The 19,491-nt window shown below is 41.9% G+C and overlaps 1 protein-coding gene across 1 annotated transcript; it reads left to right on the forward strand.

Moving 5' to 3' along the window:
* Positions 1-1,173: 1,173 nt before the first annotated feature.
* LOC149303579 (phosphatidylinositol transfer protein beta isoform-like) lies at positions 1,174-16,410 on the forward strand. Its single transcript, XM_089480381.1, has 12 exons — positions 1,174-1,269; positions 6,009-6,039; positions 6,413-6,558; positions 6,638-6,729; positions 8,800-8,807; positions 9,397-9,471; positions 10,142-10,225; positions 11,851-11,928; positions 12,949-13,059; positions 13,303-13,425; positions 15,228-15,309; positions 16,323-16,410. The coding sequence occupies exons 1-11, from the start codon at positions 1,250-1,252 to the stop codon at positions 15,273-15,275; spliced, it is 816 nt and encodes a 271-aa protein (XP_089336507.1). The 5' UTR covers positions 1,174-1,249; the 3' UTR covers positions 15,276-15,309; positions 16,323-16,410.
* Positions 16,411-19,491: the final 3,081 nt, after the last annotated feature.

Here is a 19,491-nt window from a genome sequence, read left to right on the forward strand (position 1 = left end):
CAAGTGAATATTTTCACAAGGGGAAAAAAGGATGATCATTTTGCCAGTTTGCAGTATTCAACAAAGTCCAAGATATCCAGGGGACTAAAATTATAGTCCAGTGATCCCCAAACTTTGGTCTTCCAGATGTTTTGGATTTCATCTCCCAGAAGCCCCAGCCAGTTGGGCCAACAATCAGGAATTCTGGGAGCTGACGTGTGACCAAAGGTAAATGAACGCAGGGAGAAACAAGTACAATGCTGTATATGATCACAGCTGCACCTTTGATTTATACCAAATACTGGGAAAGCAATATGATACCTACCAAAGCAGAGTGGATCATTAAATTAAATGATTAGGCAATAATGGGACACTCTGTCCACGAATATTAATGGCAAGACAAAACAACAATATGAAGAGAAATGGAAGAATATATCAAAAGTAAGAAAATAAATAAATAAATAGATAAAAGCTATAAATAAAAGTGGTCAGTATCCTAACATACTGTAAATAATGCACATAGAATATGTACAAAACATATAAATAGATAATTTGCATATAATAATTATCAAATTAGCCTAAGTAATATAATAATGATAATAATAGAAATGCACAATTTGCACTTTGTTCTTCTTTTTGTCTTTTCTTTCCCTCCCTTTTTTATCATTCTTTCTTCTTTCTTGTTTTTCTTGCTTTCTTATTCATCTTCTATCAGTTTTTATGTATATGTTGCAATTTTAAACTTAACATATAAAGGAATAGTGGGAGCTGAAGTCCAAAATATCTGTAGGAACAAAGTTATAGACCCAGTGATTCCCAAAACCTTGGTCTTCCAGATGTTTTGGACTTCACCTCCCAGAATTCCTGACCGTAGAGCCAAGGTTGCTGGGGCATCTGGGAGTTGTAGTCCAAAACGTCCCAAGTTTGGGAATCACAATTAAAATACCATTTTATCCGCGCGCCATCTAGCGGCCGGCGCCTCCACTGCACCCTTTTCCGCGCTTTGATCACGTGACGCCTGGCCTTCCATTGGCGGCGCCGTCAATCAAAAAAGGCAGCTTTCCTTCCCTCAGCGCCGTGGCAGGCCCTTTGCTGCGGGGGAAGGAAGGGGAAGCCCGAGTGAGGGCGGAAGTGGCGTCGCGGTGGGCCGTCCCGAGCGGGCGGGCGCTGGAGTGAGGGCGGAAGTGGCGTCAATGGCCGGGCTTGGACGGGGAGGGCAGAAGAGGAAGAAGGGCCGGGTGGGAGCTTTGGGCGTGCGGGGCGCAGGAGGATGGTGCTGATCAAGGAGTTGTGAGTAGAGGGAAGGGGCGCTAATGGGCCTGGTTCTCTACACAGCGCCCATCCGGGTATTTTGGGCGCTGGGCATAGGATGCTCACCCACAGTTCACCTCTGGCTGGGGCTGAGGGGAAGGGGCAGCAGACAGGGCTGGCTGGCTCCCTCCTGTAACCCAGAGCAGAGACAGAGAGAGAGACAGAGAGAGAGGGGGGCTGGTTTGTGTGCTTGGCCCCCCTCTTCCCATGCCAAGAGGGCTGGGCACACAAGATCCACCAACATTTCACTTCTGGGGGTGGAGGGGTCCCTTTTATAGCCCAGAGCAGCACTTCCTCATGGTGTCTCTGTGGCTGTGGACACACACACACACACACACACAAAGAGGGGTGGTTGTTTTGTGTGTTTGGCCCACCAGGGTTGTCTTCCTAAGTCTATTCACCAACATTTCATCTCTGGGTGGTGCAAGGAAAAGGGAAACAAGGGGGCCCTTTTATGACCCAGAGAAGCACTTTCTTATGGTATACACAGTTCTCTCTCTCACACACAGAAATATATATAAACACACACACATGTATTATAACAGGGTTTCCCTTTTATAACCCAGAGAAGCACTTTCTCATGGTGTGTGTTTGTGTATTTATATATGTATATATATATATACACACACACAACATACACATAAAGAGGGGTTTTTGCTTTGTGGGTTTGGGCCTCCAGGTTTGCCCTCCTAAGAGTGCTGGGCACAGAATAGTTACCAACATTTCACCTTTGGGCAGAGAAGGGAAAGGTTCCCAAGCAGCACTTTCTCATATATATATAAATATATCTATGTAAGAGGGGGGTTGTTTTGTGTATTTGGCCTGCCATGTTTATCCTGCCACAACATATCCAGAGATAGTTGTGTTGGCCATCTAATAAAGTGCAATAACACCCAATATCCCCAAAGCAATGATATGCTGTTATTATGGTGCCTTCAAGTAGTTTCTGACTTACGGCAGCCCTATCACAGGGTTTTCTTGGACAAGTCACACTCTCTCAGCCTCATAGGAAGGCAATGGCAACTCGTCTCTGAAGAAACCTGCCCAAAAAAACCCCTCTGTTATAGGTTCACCTTGTTGTTGTTTTGTGCCTTCAAGTGGTTTCAGTTTATGGTTTATCATAAGGTTCTCTTGGCAGGTTTCTACAGAGGGGTTTTTGCCATTGCTTCCCTCTGAGGCTGAGAGAGTGTGACTAGCTCAGAGTAACCCAATGGGTTTCACAGCCAAGCAGGGAGTCAAACCCTGGTCTCCCGAGTTGTAGTCCGACACTCAAACCGTTACGTCATGCTGGCTCTCCGAAAAACACTGCTAGCTTTACAAAATACATGTTGGAAGCTTTTTTGACGCTCCACTGGCTTCTTCATCAGGCAAAGTGTTAAGAAACATCATTGTGTGCCTTCAGGTCATTTCTGACTTATGGCAACTGGATTGAGTGTTGGGCTACGACTGGGGAACAGGGTTCGATTTTATTGTTTGTACAGCACTGTGTAAATCTACAGTGCTATATAAATAAAGCATAATAATCATTCCCCACTTGGCCATGAGAGCTACTGGATGATCTTGGGCGAGTCACATGCTCTCAGCCTCAAGGGAAGGAAATGGCAAACCTCCTCTGAACAAAACTTGCCAAGAAAACTCTATGATAGGGTTGCCTTAGGGTCTCCATAAGTCAGAAACAACTTGAATGCACAAAACAACAACAGGGCAAACCTATCACAGGGTTTTCTTGGCAGGTTTCTTCAGACAAGGGTTGCCATTGCCTTCGTCTGAGGCTGAGAGATGGTGACTTGCCCAAGGTCACTCAGCAGGTTTCCTTGGCCAAGTAGGGTTTCAAACTCTGGTCTCCAGAGTCCTAGCCCAGTGGTCAAACTTCTACACCACAGTGGCTCATATTAAGAATCATACAAGAAGGGGAAAAGGTGATGATGATTTCAGTCACAAGCTTGCATTTTATCAAGATGCGGCTGTTCTCAGTTCAGGTGGTATTGGAGGGGCATTTGTGCAGGCCATGTGGATACACCACGAATTAAAGTTTAAGTTTCTTTAGCAAGACAAAAACAGATGCTCTTCTTGAGATCTAAGTTGCCTCCCTCCTTTGTGAAACTACCAGCTCTCTTAGTAGTTAGAGAGCACTGAAGATTTTTCACTCAGAACTGACACTCAGTTCTAGTCAAAATTAGCTGGGGATATAATCCAAGTTATAATCCAGGACAGTAACTTCTCCCAAGATCTGCATATTTTCATAGTAGAAGGCCAGGTGGTTACTATCAAAAGTGCTTTGCTTGTTCTGATTATGCTGAGTTAGTTTAGGGAAACATGGTTCTTATATCAAAGTCAAAAGCAGTCATTCATCTTATTAGTTTAATTTTGTTGCTGATCAGATGAATCCTGTTCATATCCTGGATCCATCACCTTCCCTTTCTCTTTGGAATTGCTGGTATGTTTATTTTAGTAATAAGGCCTAAGGAACTCGGGAACTTCCTTTTGAGCTGACAGGACTGTCTGTGGTGCCAAAATCTTACCACAAATCATGCTCAGGCAGTGATCTAAGGGAAGTTTGCAACAGACCTATCTTCTTAAAGCAAGTCAGGACACGTGATAGGAAAGAATCAAAATGACATTGGGATGAAGGCGTGGGTGGAAATGACAGCCTGGCTTCCTATTTCATTTGGCACAGATCAATAAATTAAAAAGTGGGTAAGGCTGTAGTATTATTCAGATCAGTGAGGTTTACATTTGAGTAGACATGAAAGGCAGCGCTGTAAATTCAGAACTATTTTTAACACATCAGGGGAATTTGCAGTCTTCCAGATGTTGGACTTCAGTTCCTATCATCTCCAGCTGTTGGTTTATGCTGGGTGGAGCCAATGGGAATCCAATAATACCTTGAAGCTTCCTGGAGCTCTTTTTTATAACTATGCCAATGAAATAAGCCTCACTGGTCCAATACAGAACAAAGCTGACCTGTGTTTTAGTTAACAAATACAGTGAAACGTCATATAGGAACCCCTCTAGAAGATACAGTAGGTATAGTAACTGGCATGTGTGTGTTTTTAAATTCTGCACTGACACTCAGATCAGCTTGCAGCAATTTTTCAACATGTTAATCGCTTTCCTCACAATCTGTTAATCCTTTCATTTAGTTAAGAGTACAGTTTCAAATAGGGGAGCATGTACCAGTAGTACATGTACATGGTAGTGCTTGCTACTTATTGAGAAGGATATGTTTGCGTCAACTCTTCCAGCATGTCTGCACAGGTTTCTAGTTCACAGATGCCCATACCTACTAGTGATAAATTATTTGTGACAACCTGCCCGAGTGCAAAGTTCCCTACTTGATGAAAGACCGGGGGAAAGTGTTTCCATCAAATTGCCTAGTGGCAACTTGACACAGAGAAATAGCTGTATTCCAAATTTATGAATCCAGCAGCTCTTAAACATCACTATAAAAGAATCACTCTTGTATCAGTTAACCTGTTCTGGATATCTTGAAGAGCCAGCATTGGCATAATGGTTTGAGTGTTGGACTACAACTCTGAAGACAAGGGTTCAATTCCCAGCTCAGCCATGAACCCCACTTTGTGAACTTGGGCAAGTCACATGCTCTCAGCCTCAGTGGAAGGCAATGGCAAACCTCCTCTGAACAAATCTTGCCAAGAAAACCCCAAGATAGGTTTGCCTTAGGGTTGCCATAAGTCAGAAATGACTTGAAACCACCCAGCAACAACAAAAATGTCACACCCTCTAACATAAGTCAATATATGAGGTATCGAGAACAAAATATATGAAGAAAGGTTGAAGAAGCATGTTCAGCTTGATGAAGAGAAGATTGACAGGATTGCGTCCTAAGGTCCAAAACACTGCAGAAATAATTCAGTTTGAGATTGGTTTAACTGCCCTGGCTCAATGCTGGGGAGTTCTGGGAACTGTAGTTATGTGCAACATTTAGCCTTCTCTGTCAGAGATTGCTGACACCACAATAAACTACAATTCTCAGGATTCCTTAGCACTGAGCCTGGGCAGTTAAAGCAGTCTCAAACTGGATTATTTTTGCATTATGTTTTGGACCTATTTATCTAAAGGGCTGTTAGATAGAGGAGGGTGCAGATTTGTTGTCTGCTGCCCTACAGGATAGGACCGGGTCTAATGGTTTCAAGTTATAAGAGGGTAGATTTTAATTGAACATTGATGATAAGAGTGGTTCAGCAGTGGAAGCAATTACCTAGAAAGGTGGTGGAGTCTCTTTCTCTGGATGTCTTCAAAAAAATGTTGGTCAGTTATCTGCTGGAGATGCTCTAGCAAGGGAATTGGACTCTGGGGCCTCTTCCAACTCTCTGTTCTATGTCATCCAGATGCTGATGTGATGGGAGTCTGTAAGATAAGCAAATTAAACAGGAGATGAGAGAGGCTCTGGTCTGGTGTAATGTTTATAGACAAAGACAATGCATTAACATTGTAGAATACAATTCTGATGCCATCCAGAATACAGTCCTGGAATGAAGACTATTTTTAAGCACAAAAACACGATAGAATTGTATCATTTGTGGTTATTTGTTCCATTGACTCAACAGTAATCAGCATAATTTGAATCTGGTAACAGCCTGACCTGGTAAACATAACAAATTATAAAGGAATTATTTTTATTACAAATGATAGGGTACAATCTAACTTATATTTATTCCCTCTTTCTCTTTGTTCTTTCCTCTACTGCACATCAGCCGGGTAGTGTTGCCTTGCTCTGTGGAGGAGGTAAGTTCCTTCATAAGTTGTTGTCAGCACACACACACACACACACACCCTATTTTGCCGATCCCTTTTTGTAAAGGATTTTGAGTAAATTTTAGTGTAAACCAGAATCCAGAGCTTGGAAGAGTTACTTTTTTAAACCACTACTCTTAGATCCTTGAGGCAACATGACCACTATTCATGCTTGTGGAATTCTGGGAGTCATACTCCAAGACAAGTAACTTTTCTAAGCTGTTTTCCCAGATTGTTTTACACCTCACCACAACCACTATACACAAATGGATGAGGATTTTTGTGGCTTGCCTCTACCCTAAGGCTTGTGACTTATTTGGAGGGGGAGAAACAATATTTACCCCTCTCTTTTTGGCTTTCTCAGTATCAAGTGGGGCAGCTATTCTCTGTGGCTGAAGCAAGCAAGAACAACACTGGAGGTGGTGAAGGAATTGAGGTGCTCAAAAATGAACCCTATGAACGAGAGGGAGAGCGGGGACAGTACACCCACAAGATCTACCATCTCCAGAGGTAAGAATCGTCCTGGACACAGGAGTCCAAAGCTTAAGACATTTGTATAATGTTTTCCTCTCTTTTTTTTCTCTTATAGCAAAGTTCCTGGATTCATTAAGATGTTTGCCCCCGAGGGATCCCTAGTTGTTCATGAGAGAGCCTGGAATGCCTATCCTTATTGTCGAACAGGTGAGCCCTGGAGAGGGAGAGGGAAAAGGGGGTGGATGTCTTGTTGGGGCTCATTGGGGACACTTTAGCCCCACTTGTTGGGACTCATTGGGGACACTTTCATTGGGGGATAATTCTATAGGGTTTCAGTTTTCAGTCTGTTCAAGAAGCCTTTTCACACCCCAGCCAAGAAATATCTGCTTTTTTTGCCACAGGGTCTTAGTCCTACAAAATAATGGGCCAGAAGATTGTGGGACTATCTGCCTTTCGGTTGTTGTTCCTTTGAGCTTAGCCTAAAGCACAGCTTGGAACTACAATTCCTAGAATTTTACCAGCAGTAAGACTAGGAGGTGGGGGATTCTGCAAGTTATAGTTAAGAAAAGCAGAAGCTCTGACCTAGAACCTGTCCAACATTCTCTGGCTGCAGTTCCAGATGACTGGGAAACTTATGGTATAGTTTTCAAGGAGCCCATTGGGAATGTTTGCTTGCTGTAACTGCTCTTTTGACCAGCTTCAAAGGACTGGTAGACCTTTCTAAGCATAGTGTTTGAAATACAGATGGAGTCTTCCTTTTCTGGAATTCTGAAATACAATATATTCCAAAATTATATGGGTGGCTGAGATAGTAACACCTTTGCTTTCTGATGGTTTGGTGTACACAAACTTTGTTTCCTGAACAAAATTATTAAGAATACTGTGTATAAAATTATTTTCTGTCTATGGGTATAAGGTGTATATGAAAAATAAATGAATGTCATGTTTAGACTTGAGTCCCATTTGCAAGATCTCTCATTATGTGTATGCAGATGCTCCATAATCTAAAAAACTCCAAAATCCAAAACAATCCTGGTCCCAAACATTTTGGGTAAGAGAGACTCTATCTGTATTACAGAAGTAGAAGGCTAGCCAGAAGGAAATGGGGTCTCTCAGCAAGGTGGAGGCAAGGGTGATGCCTGATTTTTTCAATCTATCTTCTAAAACAGAGATTACCCCTCCAGATTGTTAGCACTACAACTGCCCTCACTTCACCCATCATGGCCATTGATCAGGGATAATGGGAATTGTAGACCAAAGCATTTTGAGGGCTAAACATCCCCAGACAATGCTCTTAGAGAATAGTGGTTTCTGCAAAAATTCAAGCCCTATGCAAGAGTTCACCTGCTAAATAATTAATAGTATTGTTCCCTCCACTTCTGTGGCAGTCAATTCACCTGTCTCCATGAGGTGGGAGAGGTGATTTCTGCAACAGGGGGCCTCCCTGTGCCATACAGAGCCTCAGAAGCAGCCCTGCTCATTGACAGGAGTGAGGCAATGCCCTCAAACAGTACATTGTAATGAAAGAGTTGTTAATTGTTAGTTATTATTGTGCTTTTACTGCCTGGAAGGGAGAAGAGGTGTTTGTGGGATTTTCTCTTTCATGTCTCAAATAATTTGGTTGGCTTTGGGTGCTATGCATGGGTGGGGAGAACTTTAGCTGCTCTATCTCAGATAGTAAAATATCTTAGGCTGCATCTGCACTGCAGAAATCATCCAGTTTGACACTTCTTTAACTACCATGGCTCAATGCTATGGAATTCTGGAACTGTAGTTTGTTGTGCACCAGAACTCTCTGACAGAGAAGGCTAAATGTCACACAAAGCTACAGTTCCCAGTATTCCATAGCACTGAGCCATGGCAGTTAAAGTGATGTCAAACTGGATTGTTTCTGTAGTGTAGATGCAGTGTTAAACTGACCCTGAGTGCTTTAAATTGCTAGGGAAGCCTTGGTAAGTAGACATCAACACACACACAACATATGGGGCTGTGAAGACAGGGAGTCCAGGAGCCCATGGATGAGGCTGAGGCCAAATGGTTTGTCTCTTGCCATGTGATTTTAATCTTGTTGGGGGATAGATTTCAAAGACTTGTTCAGAAGTCTAACACTTTGAAGACATTGTTGGTTAAGAATAATACTGTGCTATACATGCAGTAACTGGGAACTCACTGTGCTAGGAAAATTTCTCTTAATCTGATTAAGAAAGATTTTTGTTTTCACAATGCTGGCCTAATATGCTCTCTCTCTTTCTCTTGGTTTGATCCCATCTGCTGCAGTTATTACGGTAAGTTGCTTGGGGAAAGGGGCAACTGTGGGTAGTGCTTCTCAGCTTTCCCTATCACCCCAATAATCTTTGACAATGTGGCTATATCTGTGTCCTTGTTGATCTCCACTAAAAATACACTCACCCAGAGATGTTCACTTGTTATGTGCCAGCCCCAGGAATTTGCCCAGAGTATTCTGGGTAATACAGATTGATAATACTTATCCAGAAAACCTAACTTTCCACAATCTAAAATTATCCACATATGTAGTTGAGGTAGTAACATCTTTGCTTTCTGATGGTTCAGTGTACACTAACTTAGTTTCATGCACAAAATTATTTAAAATATTGCATATAAAATTTCCTTCAGGCTTAAGGTATAAATTGTATATGAAGCATAAATGAATTTCATGTTTAGACTTGCCTCCCATCTATCTCATTATGTATATGCAAAAATTCCAAAATTTAAAGCATTTCTGGTCCCAAACATTTCGGATAAGGGAGATTCAACCTGTATGTTGATAGAAGTAATTTCTAGCTTTGGGATTTGTAGAGCCTCTGGGCTGCCACAAAGGACTCTGGGTAACTAGTTTTCCCTCTCATTGCACAGAATGAATACATGAAGGAAGATTTCTTCATTAAAATTGAAACATGGCACAAACCAGATTTAGGTGACCAAGAAAATGTAAGTTGTCCATGCCTGCTCCCACATTTTGGACTTTTCTGTCAAGTGAAAATGACAGCAGGAAAATGAATTTCTTTTAAAATTTGAGACATATATTTGGCTTTTAAGAAACTATTTTCAAATAAGGTTTTAACTGGAAGGGGCTCTTCAGTTCTTCCTGTTGTTGATATGTTTTAATTATCATTTTGTGTATTAATCTTATTATGTTAGACATCTTTTTATTGGCATTATCTGTAAGAAGGCTGGGATATGAGATTTAAAAAGTATAGTGAGCAAAGTGCACATGTGTGTAGAAATGCAAAAATTTTCCAGTTTCACAATAAACCTGTCATCTACTAGCATGTGTACCTTAAATTTGACAAACAGGTCAGACTTGCTTATGTATTTTAAACAATACCCTGCTTTTTAATCATTGTTCTAAACCATGTATAGTAAAAGCTCAATTTTTATGAAACAGATAGTTCTCTTAAAAGATGAGTATGTTCATTCCAAAGGAGATAGCCTCATAGATACTATCTCAGTGCATGTAAAACATATAGGCTGTGAGCTAAGGTCAAAGATTGCTAGGAATGAGTTGCTCTCATAATTTTTGTCCTAAAAGTCTTACATTTGATATCCCAGATTCCTGAGACATAGCTCAAACACAGGACTTTCCTTTTTTCTTCCACAGGTCCACGGGCTTGATGCTGAGACATGGAAAGATGTTGAGGTTGTTCATATAGACATTGGCGACCGGACGCAAGTGTCAGATGACGTAAGGGGCAACCTTGGTTCTCACTCACCAGTCAAAAGAGCAGTTGACAGAAGCTTTGACCTATTAGGGAAGTCAGGGGTGACATGATAGCTCTGTTTAAATATTTGAAGGGATGTCATATTGATAAGGAAACAAGCTTGTTTTCTGCTGCTCCAGAGAACAGTACCTGGAACAATGGATGCAAGCTACAGGGAAAGATTCCACCTCAACGTTAGGAGGAACTTCCTGACAGTAAGGGCTGTTCAACAGTGGAACACAGTCCCTTGGAGAGTGGTGGAGTCTCCCTCCTTGGAGGTCTTTAAAGGGGCTGGATGGGCATCTGTCGGGGATGCTTTGATTGAGAGTTCCTGCATGGCAAGGAGTTGAACTGGATGGCCCTTGTGGCCTCTTCCAACTCTATGATTCTATGATTCAGGGGCATTATGATGGGAAAGGAAGAGAAGCTGCTGCTTTTTATCTCAGCCTCCTGATAGAAAAGAAGGATCCTTTTGTCATTTCAGAGCCTGAACAGCACAAGCTAGTCTTTTTATGCTGCTTTGGATTGTAGCCTTCTCAAGCATACTTTTGTTTTCTTCTCTGCTACACATTTGAATTAATCTGTTTTGAGAGAATGGCCTAAATATCCTAAAGACACCAGATCCCGTCCAATCTTGGAAGCTAAACAGGGTCAGCCTAGTTAGTACTTGGATAAACACCAGGTGCTGTAGGCTATATTTCAGATAAAAGAGCTGGCAGAATCACCTGGGTTTTCTTTGCCTGAGAAGCCTCCATGATATTCATGGGGTCTCCACAAGTCAACAGCTGACTTGAAGGCACATGTTGTTATGTGCCTTCAAGTTGTTTCTACAGTTTAAGCATCATGCATTCATTACTAAGGATGATTTCTGGAATTTTTTAGAGGTGCTTTGGAGCAGATGTAGAGTGTTTTCTTTTACCACTGTGTGAATGCAAGCCTGTCTCTTCTCCTTGCCCTTGCTCAAGATTAAGGCAGTAACAGCTTAAAACTCTTCACACTGTTTTCTACTTTCCCAGTGGTTCTTATATTTTAGAATGGGTGAACTCTATGGGGCAAGGAGGTTACACTAACCTCAACTCTGGGGCAAGGGGCGGGGGGAGAGAAAACAAACTAGAAATGCTGTGAAGTTCACTTCCAGATTTCTAAAAACAGATGGGGTTTTTTTTTGGGGGGGGGGGGGTGTTGTTTAGTTCTAAAAGGTGCAAGCAAGAAAAACTGCACCTTGTTTACAAGGAGAATTTTTTCTCCCCTGGGAGCAATACTTCTCCTTCCCACACCTCCACACATTCCAAAAACAGTAGCAGAGAGAGAGAGAAGAGGGCCCTAAGAGCTGCAGAATTTCCATGCCTGTTTTAGAGGCTGTATTTTCCCCCTTGATTTCTGTTCAAACTACATCAGGAAACTTGGCAATTTATTTCTGGGAGGAGAGTCATGCCTAACCTTTTGGGTCAGGAGGAGTTAGCTCTTTTCTGAGTGCTTCCTACCTGCTGTTCAGAAACCAAGTCTTCATATCAATACTTTTCATTTTTATTTTTTCATTTTATATTTGGTCTCTTTATCTAATGCTATAGCCTTGTTCATCTCTGCACTCCCCCCCCCCCCCTCCCAGGATTACAAGCCAGATGAAGACCCAGCTCTTTTCAAATCGCAGAAGACTGGCAGAGGTCCTCTTGGTCCTGACTGGAAGGTATGTCCATCAGAATTTAAATACTGATCCTCAGGTGTATGTTTTCAGCTGCCTGTTCATGTATTCTAGATCTCTATGGGGTGGATCTATTTATGACACAGTAATCGAGGGTCCACAAATGTTGACTAGCCTGCTTAGCCCAACAAACAAGATACATTATGAAGATCCTGGCATTTCATTGGTGCAAGTAGTCTCTCTGCTAATGCACACTGTAACTCTTCCACATTTTTAGAATTGGCATAAACTGCCACAGAATGTAGTGGAGCCTCCTCCTTTGGGGGTTATTAAATAGGAGCTGAATGATTGCATGGCAGGGGGTTTGGTCTGGATGGCCCTTGTAGTCTTTTCTAATTCTGTGATTCTTTTAGTCATTCTTTGGTTCTGTCATCATTACTGTGGGTAGTTCATCACCAGAGATCAGCCTTCTGGTGAGGAACCTCTCTGTACTCAGTGAGTTCTTGATGGCGGGCACATAGATTGCCACCTGGGTGATATTTGAAGCTTTGTAGAACTTGTCAGAGCTTCCCATCTGCTGACATAGCTTTTGGAAGCCAAGCTTTACCACTATGTCCCATTGGGGGAAACAGTAGGGCTCTGTGGAGGAACCGAGCAAAATATAAATGTAATCAATAAATGTGCAGGTTTTTTTTAAAGGTTCAAATCCTACTTGTTGTGGGCTCTTTGGGGAAATTACTTTACTGTGCCTGTGACTTTCTCTTAAAATGATTTTCAGGGGCAAGAATATTTTAAGCACTATTGAAAAGAACTACAGTTAGATAATTGTGTGATGAAAGCCGGGATTTTGGTTCTCTAGGAAACAGAAGAAAACAAGGTTGACAATGTTCAAAACCTACGTGAGAAATGTTTGTTGAATCTTCTACATCCCTTCTCGCTTGTCTTAGAATCTCCTTAGATGTTTCAACTAAGTGAAACATCCGCATTGCTGCTTTGAGATTTAGCAGTAACTATAGGACTAATTCATGACTTCATTCCTCCCCATCCCCTTTTCTCCCTTGGTAGAGGGAACTAGCAAATAATGAAGATTGTCCCCACATGTGTGCCTACAAACTTGTGACAGTGAAGTTCCGCTGGTGGGGCCTTCAAGGTCGAGTGGAAAAATTTATCCAGAAGGTAAGTCCGGAAGATGCTGTTTTAGACATTAAAAGTTGGCACTGGAATGTTAGAAAATGGCAATCTGGTGCTTTATTGCCTCTTTAGGGGCATGAGGTGGTGACTAAAGCCCAAACTCAGCTTGATGTGGTATCTTTGCAAATAAAATAAAACCCAGGGGTGTAGTACCTTAAAGGCTTGGATTTCCTTGCTTTTGTCTTTTCAAGATCCTGGATTTTTGAAATCTTTCTTTTCCTCTTACAGCAAGAAAGACGCCTCTTTACCAACTTCCACAGGCAGCTGTTTTGTTGGTTGGATAAGTGGGTGGATTTAAGCATGGCTGACATCCGGCGGATGGAGGAGGAGACACAGAGGGAGCTTGATGAGGTATTCTGAGATAGGGGACCTGGTTGGCTGGGTTAGGTTGGTGTGGCGATAGGTTGGAAAAGGGGGTACTGCCTCTCCATACATTTAGGCCATCTTGTCTTTTGAAAGCTGGATGGGGACCATTCTGAAATGCAGCTCTCCCTGTTGTTTCATCTCAGATAGGCCCCATGCTATCACTAGGCCAACTAGCCAGTTGTCAAGGGGCACAGACCTCAGTGTAGTACTGACTTTTTGAAGGACAAAGTTTTATACAAATTAAGTTTCTTTAAGCCTTGTAAAATATTTTTTATTTTTATTTTAGATTACATAGCACAATAGTGCTATGGCATATAATTAATTACAAAGCCTTATGCAAAAGTCTGTATTTTGTTTTTATTTATCCTTTTTATGTATGTATATTTTTATTTTTTTAAATTTAGTGGTACTTTTGGCTAAGAAAACATCTCTTCTTAGTTGGCAACAAGTATTGTTTACAGCTGAGCCAATAAATTCAGCAGTGTCATGTTTTGTGTTTTTCATTCTTTTCTACATCATCTGCTTTAGGAAACTGAAGTCAGCAATTTTGGAGGGAGGGTGAATAATTGCCATTGCTTAGAATGCAAAATTGTCTGGCACTGGCACTAATCTTAGAACAGCCATGCAAGAGAACACCCAAGGACAACTGTTCAACTGCCCCTTTATAAGAATGATGGTACAAAGTAATAGGGCTTGCTTCTTAATAACTTCCTTGTCCTCAAGAGCTAGGTATTGTAGTTAGAATGCTGAACTGGGACATCATAACGTAGATGGCAGGCATACTGGTCTGTGTGTATTGAGGGAAAGGGAATTCAGAATTCTGCTCTAGAAAACATTCCACTCCAGTAGCCACTCACATCACTTCATTGGTGGCATATCTGAAAGGAGGACTTCAGATGGTAGTTAGATATGGGAGACAGTGGGTCCCAAAGTCATTTGGAACTTTAAAACTGAGCCCCAAAATGAATGATCACCCAGTGCCAAGTACAGTGGGCCCTCCACATTCACTAGGGTTAAGGGCATAGCCCCCCCCCCCCATGAAAGTGAAAAAATCTGCAAGTAAAAATCCACTTTTTTTAACCTGAGAGAGCACCTCCCAAGGAATCTCTAGGTCCTCCAGCATGTGGCCTACATCCAGCAGAGGTTTACTATATAATTCACTGGAGGACCTACATATGCCTAGAGAAGTATTTTCTCTAGGTGTATCTAGGTCTTCCAGTGTGACTCTATGGTCAACCTCTGGCAGATTCATGCCAGAAGACATTGAAATTCCTAGATAGAACGCATTAATCAAATCCACGAATGATTAAATCAACAAATGTCAAAGCTGTAAATGTGGAGGGCTGGCTGTACTTGTCATACCATGATCATGGGAGCCCATCTGTTTTGAAAACAGAAATGTACATCGAGCCCTTGATATTCACTGGGATTTGGTTCCAGGACCCCTCATGGATACCAAAATCGGAGGATGCTGAAGTCTCACTATATTGTCGTTGTTGTTGTTGTTGTTGTTGTTATTGTTATTATCCCACCCTTTTCCCAAGGCTGGGACTCAGGTCATGGTAGAATGGTGATCCTTATATAAAATGACAAAATCAAGGTTTGCTTTTTGGATTTTTTTAAAAATATATTTAAGCTATGGGTGATTGAATCTCTGGATGCAAGAACTATGGATGCAGAAGGCTGAACTGTATATTTAACTGACTAACAGCAAAGCAGGAAAAAGTGAATGGAGTCTGGAATGGAGACAGGTCAAGCATGAAAGAGGGCTGTGCTTTTCATTGCAGATACGCCAGAAGGGCTCAGTGAGAGGAATGACTGCTGGGGATGAGTGAGTGCCCCCTTGCTGCCTGGGCCAAGAGTGACAAGGTAGGGGGGAGTGGGGAGTGGGGAGTGGGGAATGGGAAGGAACACATAGTTATGGGTGAGGGCTTTGCAGCAAACCAGAAGGTTTTATTTTACCTTATTAACTTGCCCATGCATGCAGTCCCTTTGCTCCTCTCACGACACCTTGAGCAAGTAAACCAGAAAGCTTATAATTATACACAGTTTTCCATGTTTATATGAACCTATCATCATCATCATCATCATCATCATCATCATCATCATCATCCCCACCATCTTTATTTATATCCTGCCTTTTCCCCAAGACTAAGACTCCAGGCAGCTTACAAATTTAAAAGGTTACAAGTATTGATTAGGAATTGTGGTTGTGTAGTGTTCCACTGTTGCATGGAAGACTTTAGGTGATGAGCAAAGATTTGAAGCTGCAGCCAGGCGGGATCAATGTGTTGCGGTCATTTCCCCTCCTTCTTTTCCTCCACACATTCTGACAATTAATGAAATAAAGAAATAGAACTAAGCTACAATAGGTCCAAAGGAGGCAAAAGTTTGTTTCTTTCCAACAGGATGAGTTCATCCCTTTTCTCCCACCCCCCCTTTTAAAAAAATTAATAGGTTTTTAATGTATGATTACAAAAATAAAAGAGAAAAGGGAAATAGACGTATATATGGTGTGGATATGGGCTAGGCATATACATTAATATAAGCTGACTATATATTTCCAAAAATCTATTTTGTGAATGTGGCATCTACAAAATATATATTGCTCAGTTAGTTGGAGGTCATTTTTTAGTTTATTTAAAATTGTGGGGGTTTTGTTTTAAAAAATCACAGTTGACTTCATTGACTAAAAGATGCAACCCTGGCATATATTCGACACTGCACATTAACATTTTAACAACCATGGTTTCATCCTACAGAATCTTGGGATTTATAGTTTGACAAAGTGCTTAGAATCCTCTAGAGATTTCTGATCATTGAGCAACAGATGGTGAATGTTTATCACTTACCCTCTTTCTTTGTGTCTCTTTCCCCCACAGATGCGGTACCCATTCTTCCCCGAGACTGGACCTATCTTTGTGGGACTCCTCTCTTTATTTCTCACTCACTCTCTTTCTTCCCCTGCCAACCTGAGAAAGGAAGACGAGTTCTTTTCCGTCCTACTGGTCCAAATAGATTCCAGACTACCCCAGCTTCTATCAGCATGGGGATCCCCATGAAACTGCCATTTACTTCTTACTGATAATGGATTAATAGCTGCCCCCACCGCATGTCAAGTGATCATAAGGGAGGAGACAAGGACCTTTCAGGGGTGTGGGGGATGTCTCTCCTTTTCACCCTGCAGAGGCAGGGGTGCATGGGTTATTAATAGCATTAATATTAATATTCTTTGGAATCATATTTTGGTTGGGGTGGGTGTGGGGCTTTCATGGGGAGGGGGAATAAGATCAGAAATGTTTAAACATGGGGTGGGAAAAAGAAAATGTTTAATTTAGGAATATAGTTTGGACTTCACTGTGGAAAGTTGGAATTAGTCTTTTTATAGGACATGTGAAAACATTCCTCCACTACCAAATCAAATTTCATCTTCCAGGATCATGGAAATCCATGACTTTTTCCTTTGGACACGTTCCTGTGTTATATGGTGAAATTAAACCATGCCACTAAACTGGCTCCATTATAGGTAGCAAGGCATCCCTCTTTCCTCCCCCATTGTCAGAGGTGGCATAAAACTATGGGGCTAAAATATATTGAGGAGCACTGTATACAAAGAGTTGAAAAGAGTGCTGCTTGGAAAGAAAAAAACCCTCTTTAACATTCTTTCTCTCCCCCCGGCCCCCCATATCCCAGTTTGGGGAGGGGGCAGGTATTACCCCCCCGCATTGGGGAGGGCCCTCATAAGTATTTCACCCAACTATTCTGTGGGACTGAAATAAGGGGATGTGTGGAAACAATGAGGCCCAGGGCTGCAGTTCTATGGATCTGGACAGTATTTTTTTTAAAAAAGAAAACACTGAAAATCTTTTTTTTTAAAGTAAAACAATAAATAAACTTGAAATTGAGCTCCTCCTTAATTTCTTACTAGGGACTGGAGAGGCCTTTTGGGTGGGGGGCTCTTGCAGTTAATTGGGACTTTCCTTACACTTTGCATTTTCCAGTTACAGTAACAGTACAGCACTAGAAATCTAATTTGACACCAACTAGGAGAGCTGATGAGCAGGGTAACTTCTTTATATAAGGCTCCAATTCAACATTTATCTGTCTTGAAACAAGCCTCATTGGGATGCATGGAGCTTCTAAATAGGCATGTACAGGAATATGCTAAGACTCCATTCAGAGTGACTGCCTATTCTGGCTTTGCGATGCAACTTGTGTTTCTGTTCAACTTGCTGTTCCCATCTAGACGTATTCCTGGATTACAGTGACATGTAGAAACAATGAATGGACTCCCTTGGAGAGTAGTTAATTTTTATTTTTAACTATGTCACATTCTAGAATTAATCTTCTGCTGTTGAACTTTAATTTTGAAAATACAACATACCTCAACTATAAGAAATATAGAGTGCATGACTTTCTAGGAATGTCATACATACTACTTTTTTCCCTATTTTTGCTGATGGCAGCTAATCTCTAGATGATGCAGTGTTAAGTACCGAACATTGTCATGCAATTTAACTTGAAGCATATTCACCCAGAGGTGAACATGAATTCAGTGGGTCTTATTCCCAAGTACATGTGTCTGGGATAGGCAAAACAGTAGCTGCTGGAGGTTATGAATATGCTCTGGGTTTTAGTCCAAACTTAGGACTTGCCCTATTTGGAAGTAGGGCTTGAATATTAGATGAAAACCAGGAATAAATTCACCATGCCACATGTGAAAGCCATCAGCTGCCAAAGTTGGAAGGTATAGTCTCCCCACACACATACCTTTCTTCTGTCTCATGCTGTGCTCTTGTTCTTTCCAGCTGGGATAGCCTAATAAACATTGTCTAAATAAGGAAGCAAGGACACAGAAATGTGTTTTCCCTTTTCCTTTTATTTACAGCAGTTGTAATGGTGCGGAAATTAAGTTTCAGGAGGCGTCATAAATTTTCTGTTCTGTGTAAATATATATGAGATAATTTGAAGTTGAAGGTTTTCATGGCCTGCATCAATAGTTTTTGTGGGTTTTTTGGGCTATGTGACTGTTCTAGAAGAGTTTATTCCTGACATTTTGCCAGCATCTGTGACTGGCATCTTCAGAAAATGCTGGCATGAAAGTGAGTCACTTCCATGTCAGCATTCTCTGAAGATACCAACCACAGATGCAGGTGAAATGTTAGGAATAACTGTTGCAGAACACAGCCAGATAGCCTGAAAAACCCACAAAAAATTATATACGAGACACATTTAACCTGGTGCTCCATCAAAGGTAAAAAAAAATTTCCACTGCTTGACAGCATGAACAAATACAGTGTCACCAGTGGCGTCCTGGGGTGTGTGTGTGCAAGAGTGCAGCTCACACCGGGTGACACCCCAGAACTGGGGTGACACCTGATCAGGCTCTCCTTGTCTGGCGCCCTGGTTCCCTGTAATGGTCTCTTGACCATGGGGAAGGACAAAGCTGACTGCCCCTGGCCCTGTTTCGCCGTGGTGGCCATGGTCTTGTGAATAGGCCACCACTGTTGCCACCATGAGGAAGGACAAGGCCAAGCATCTCTAGCCCTGTTTCCCTGTGGTAGTGGTGACGATCTCATGAGGATGCTGCTGTGGGTAAAAAAGCAGCTATGAAGAAGGGGCACCCCCACATTGGGTGATACCAGGGCTGGGAACACCACTGCTTATCACTAATTCATATTGCTAGTGGGTCACAGATGGTTCAGGAATATGTTCATCACACTCTACACACCTTTTGCACCATTAGTCTCAAAGGTGTTACGAGATCCCTTTGCAGACTTTGTTCTACACAAGATCCATGCTTTTCACACCCACCCACCCCCCGCCACAAATAAGATACTGCACATTTCTCTTTTGTAGAGAAGGGAGAGTAAAGAAGACCGCAGCAGCAGGTTGGAGGGAGGTGGTGGCATTCAAGGTCACTCAAGTGTCAAGGGAATTGGTTCACATTTTGTGGTAGGCTAGATCAGCAAACCTTTATAAAGCTTTGACTCTAGGTTTATCGAATCCTCCATCCAATGCCCTGTCTGTTATGCTACTTCGCTTCTGTAC

This window comes from Sceloporus occidentalis, unplaced genomic scaffold, assembly GCF_023333645.1.
Source record: "Sceloporus occidentalis isolate IW3139 unplaced genomic scaffold, rSceOcc1.0.p SCAF_14, whole genome shotgun sequence".
In the NCBI taxonomy this organism is placed as follows: Eukaryota; Metazoa; Chordata; class Lepidosauria; order Squamata; family Phrynosomatidae; genus Sceloporus; species Sceloporus occidentalis.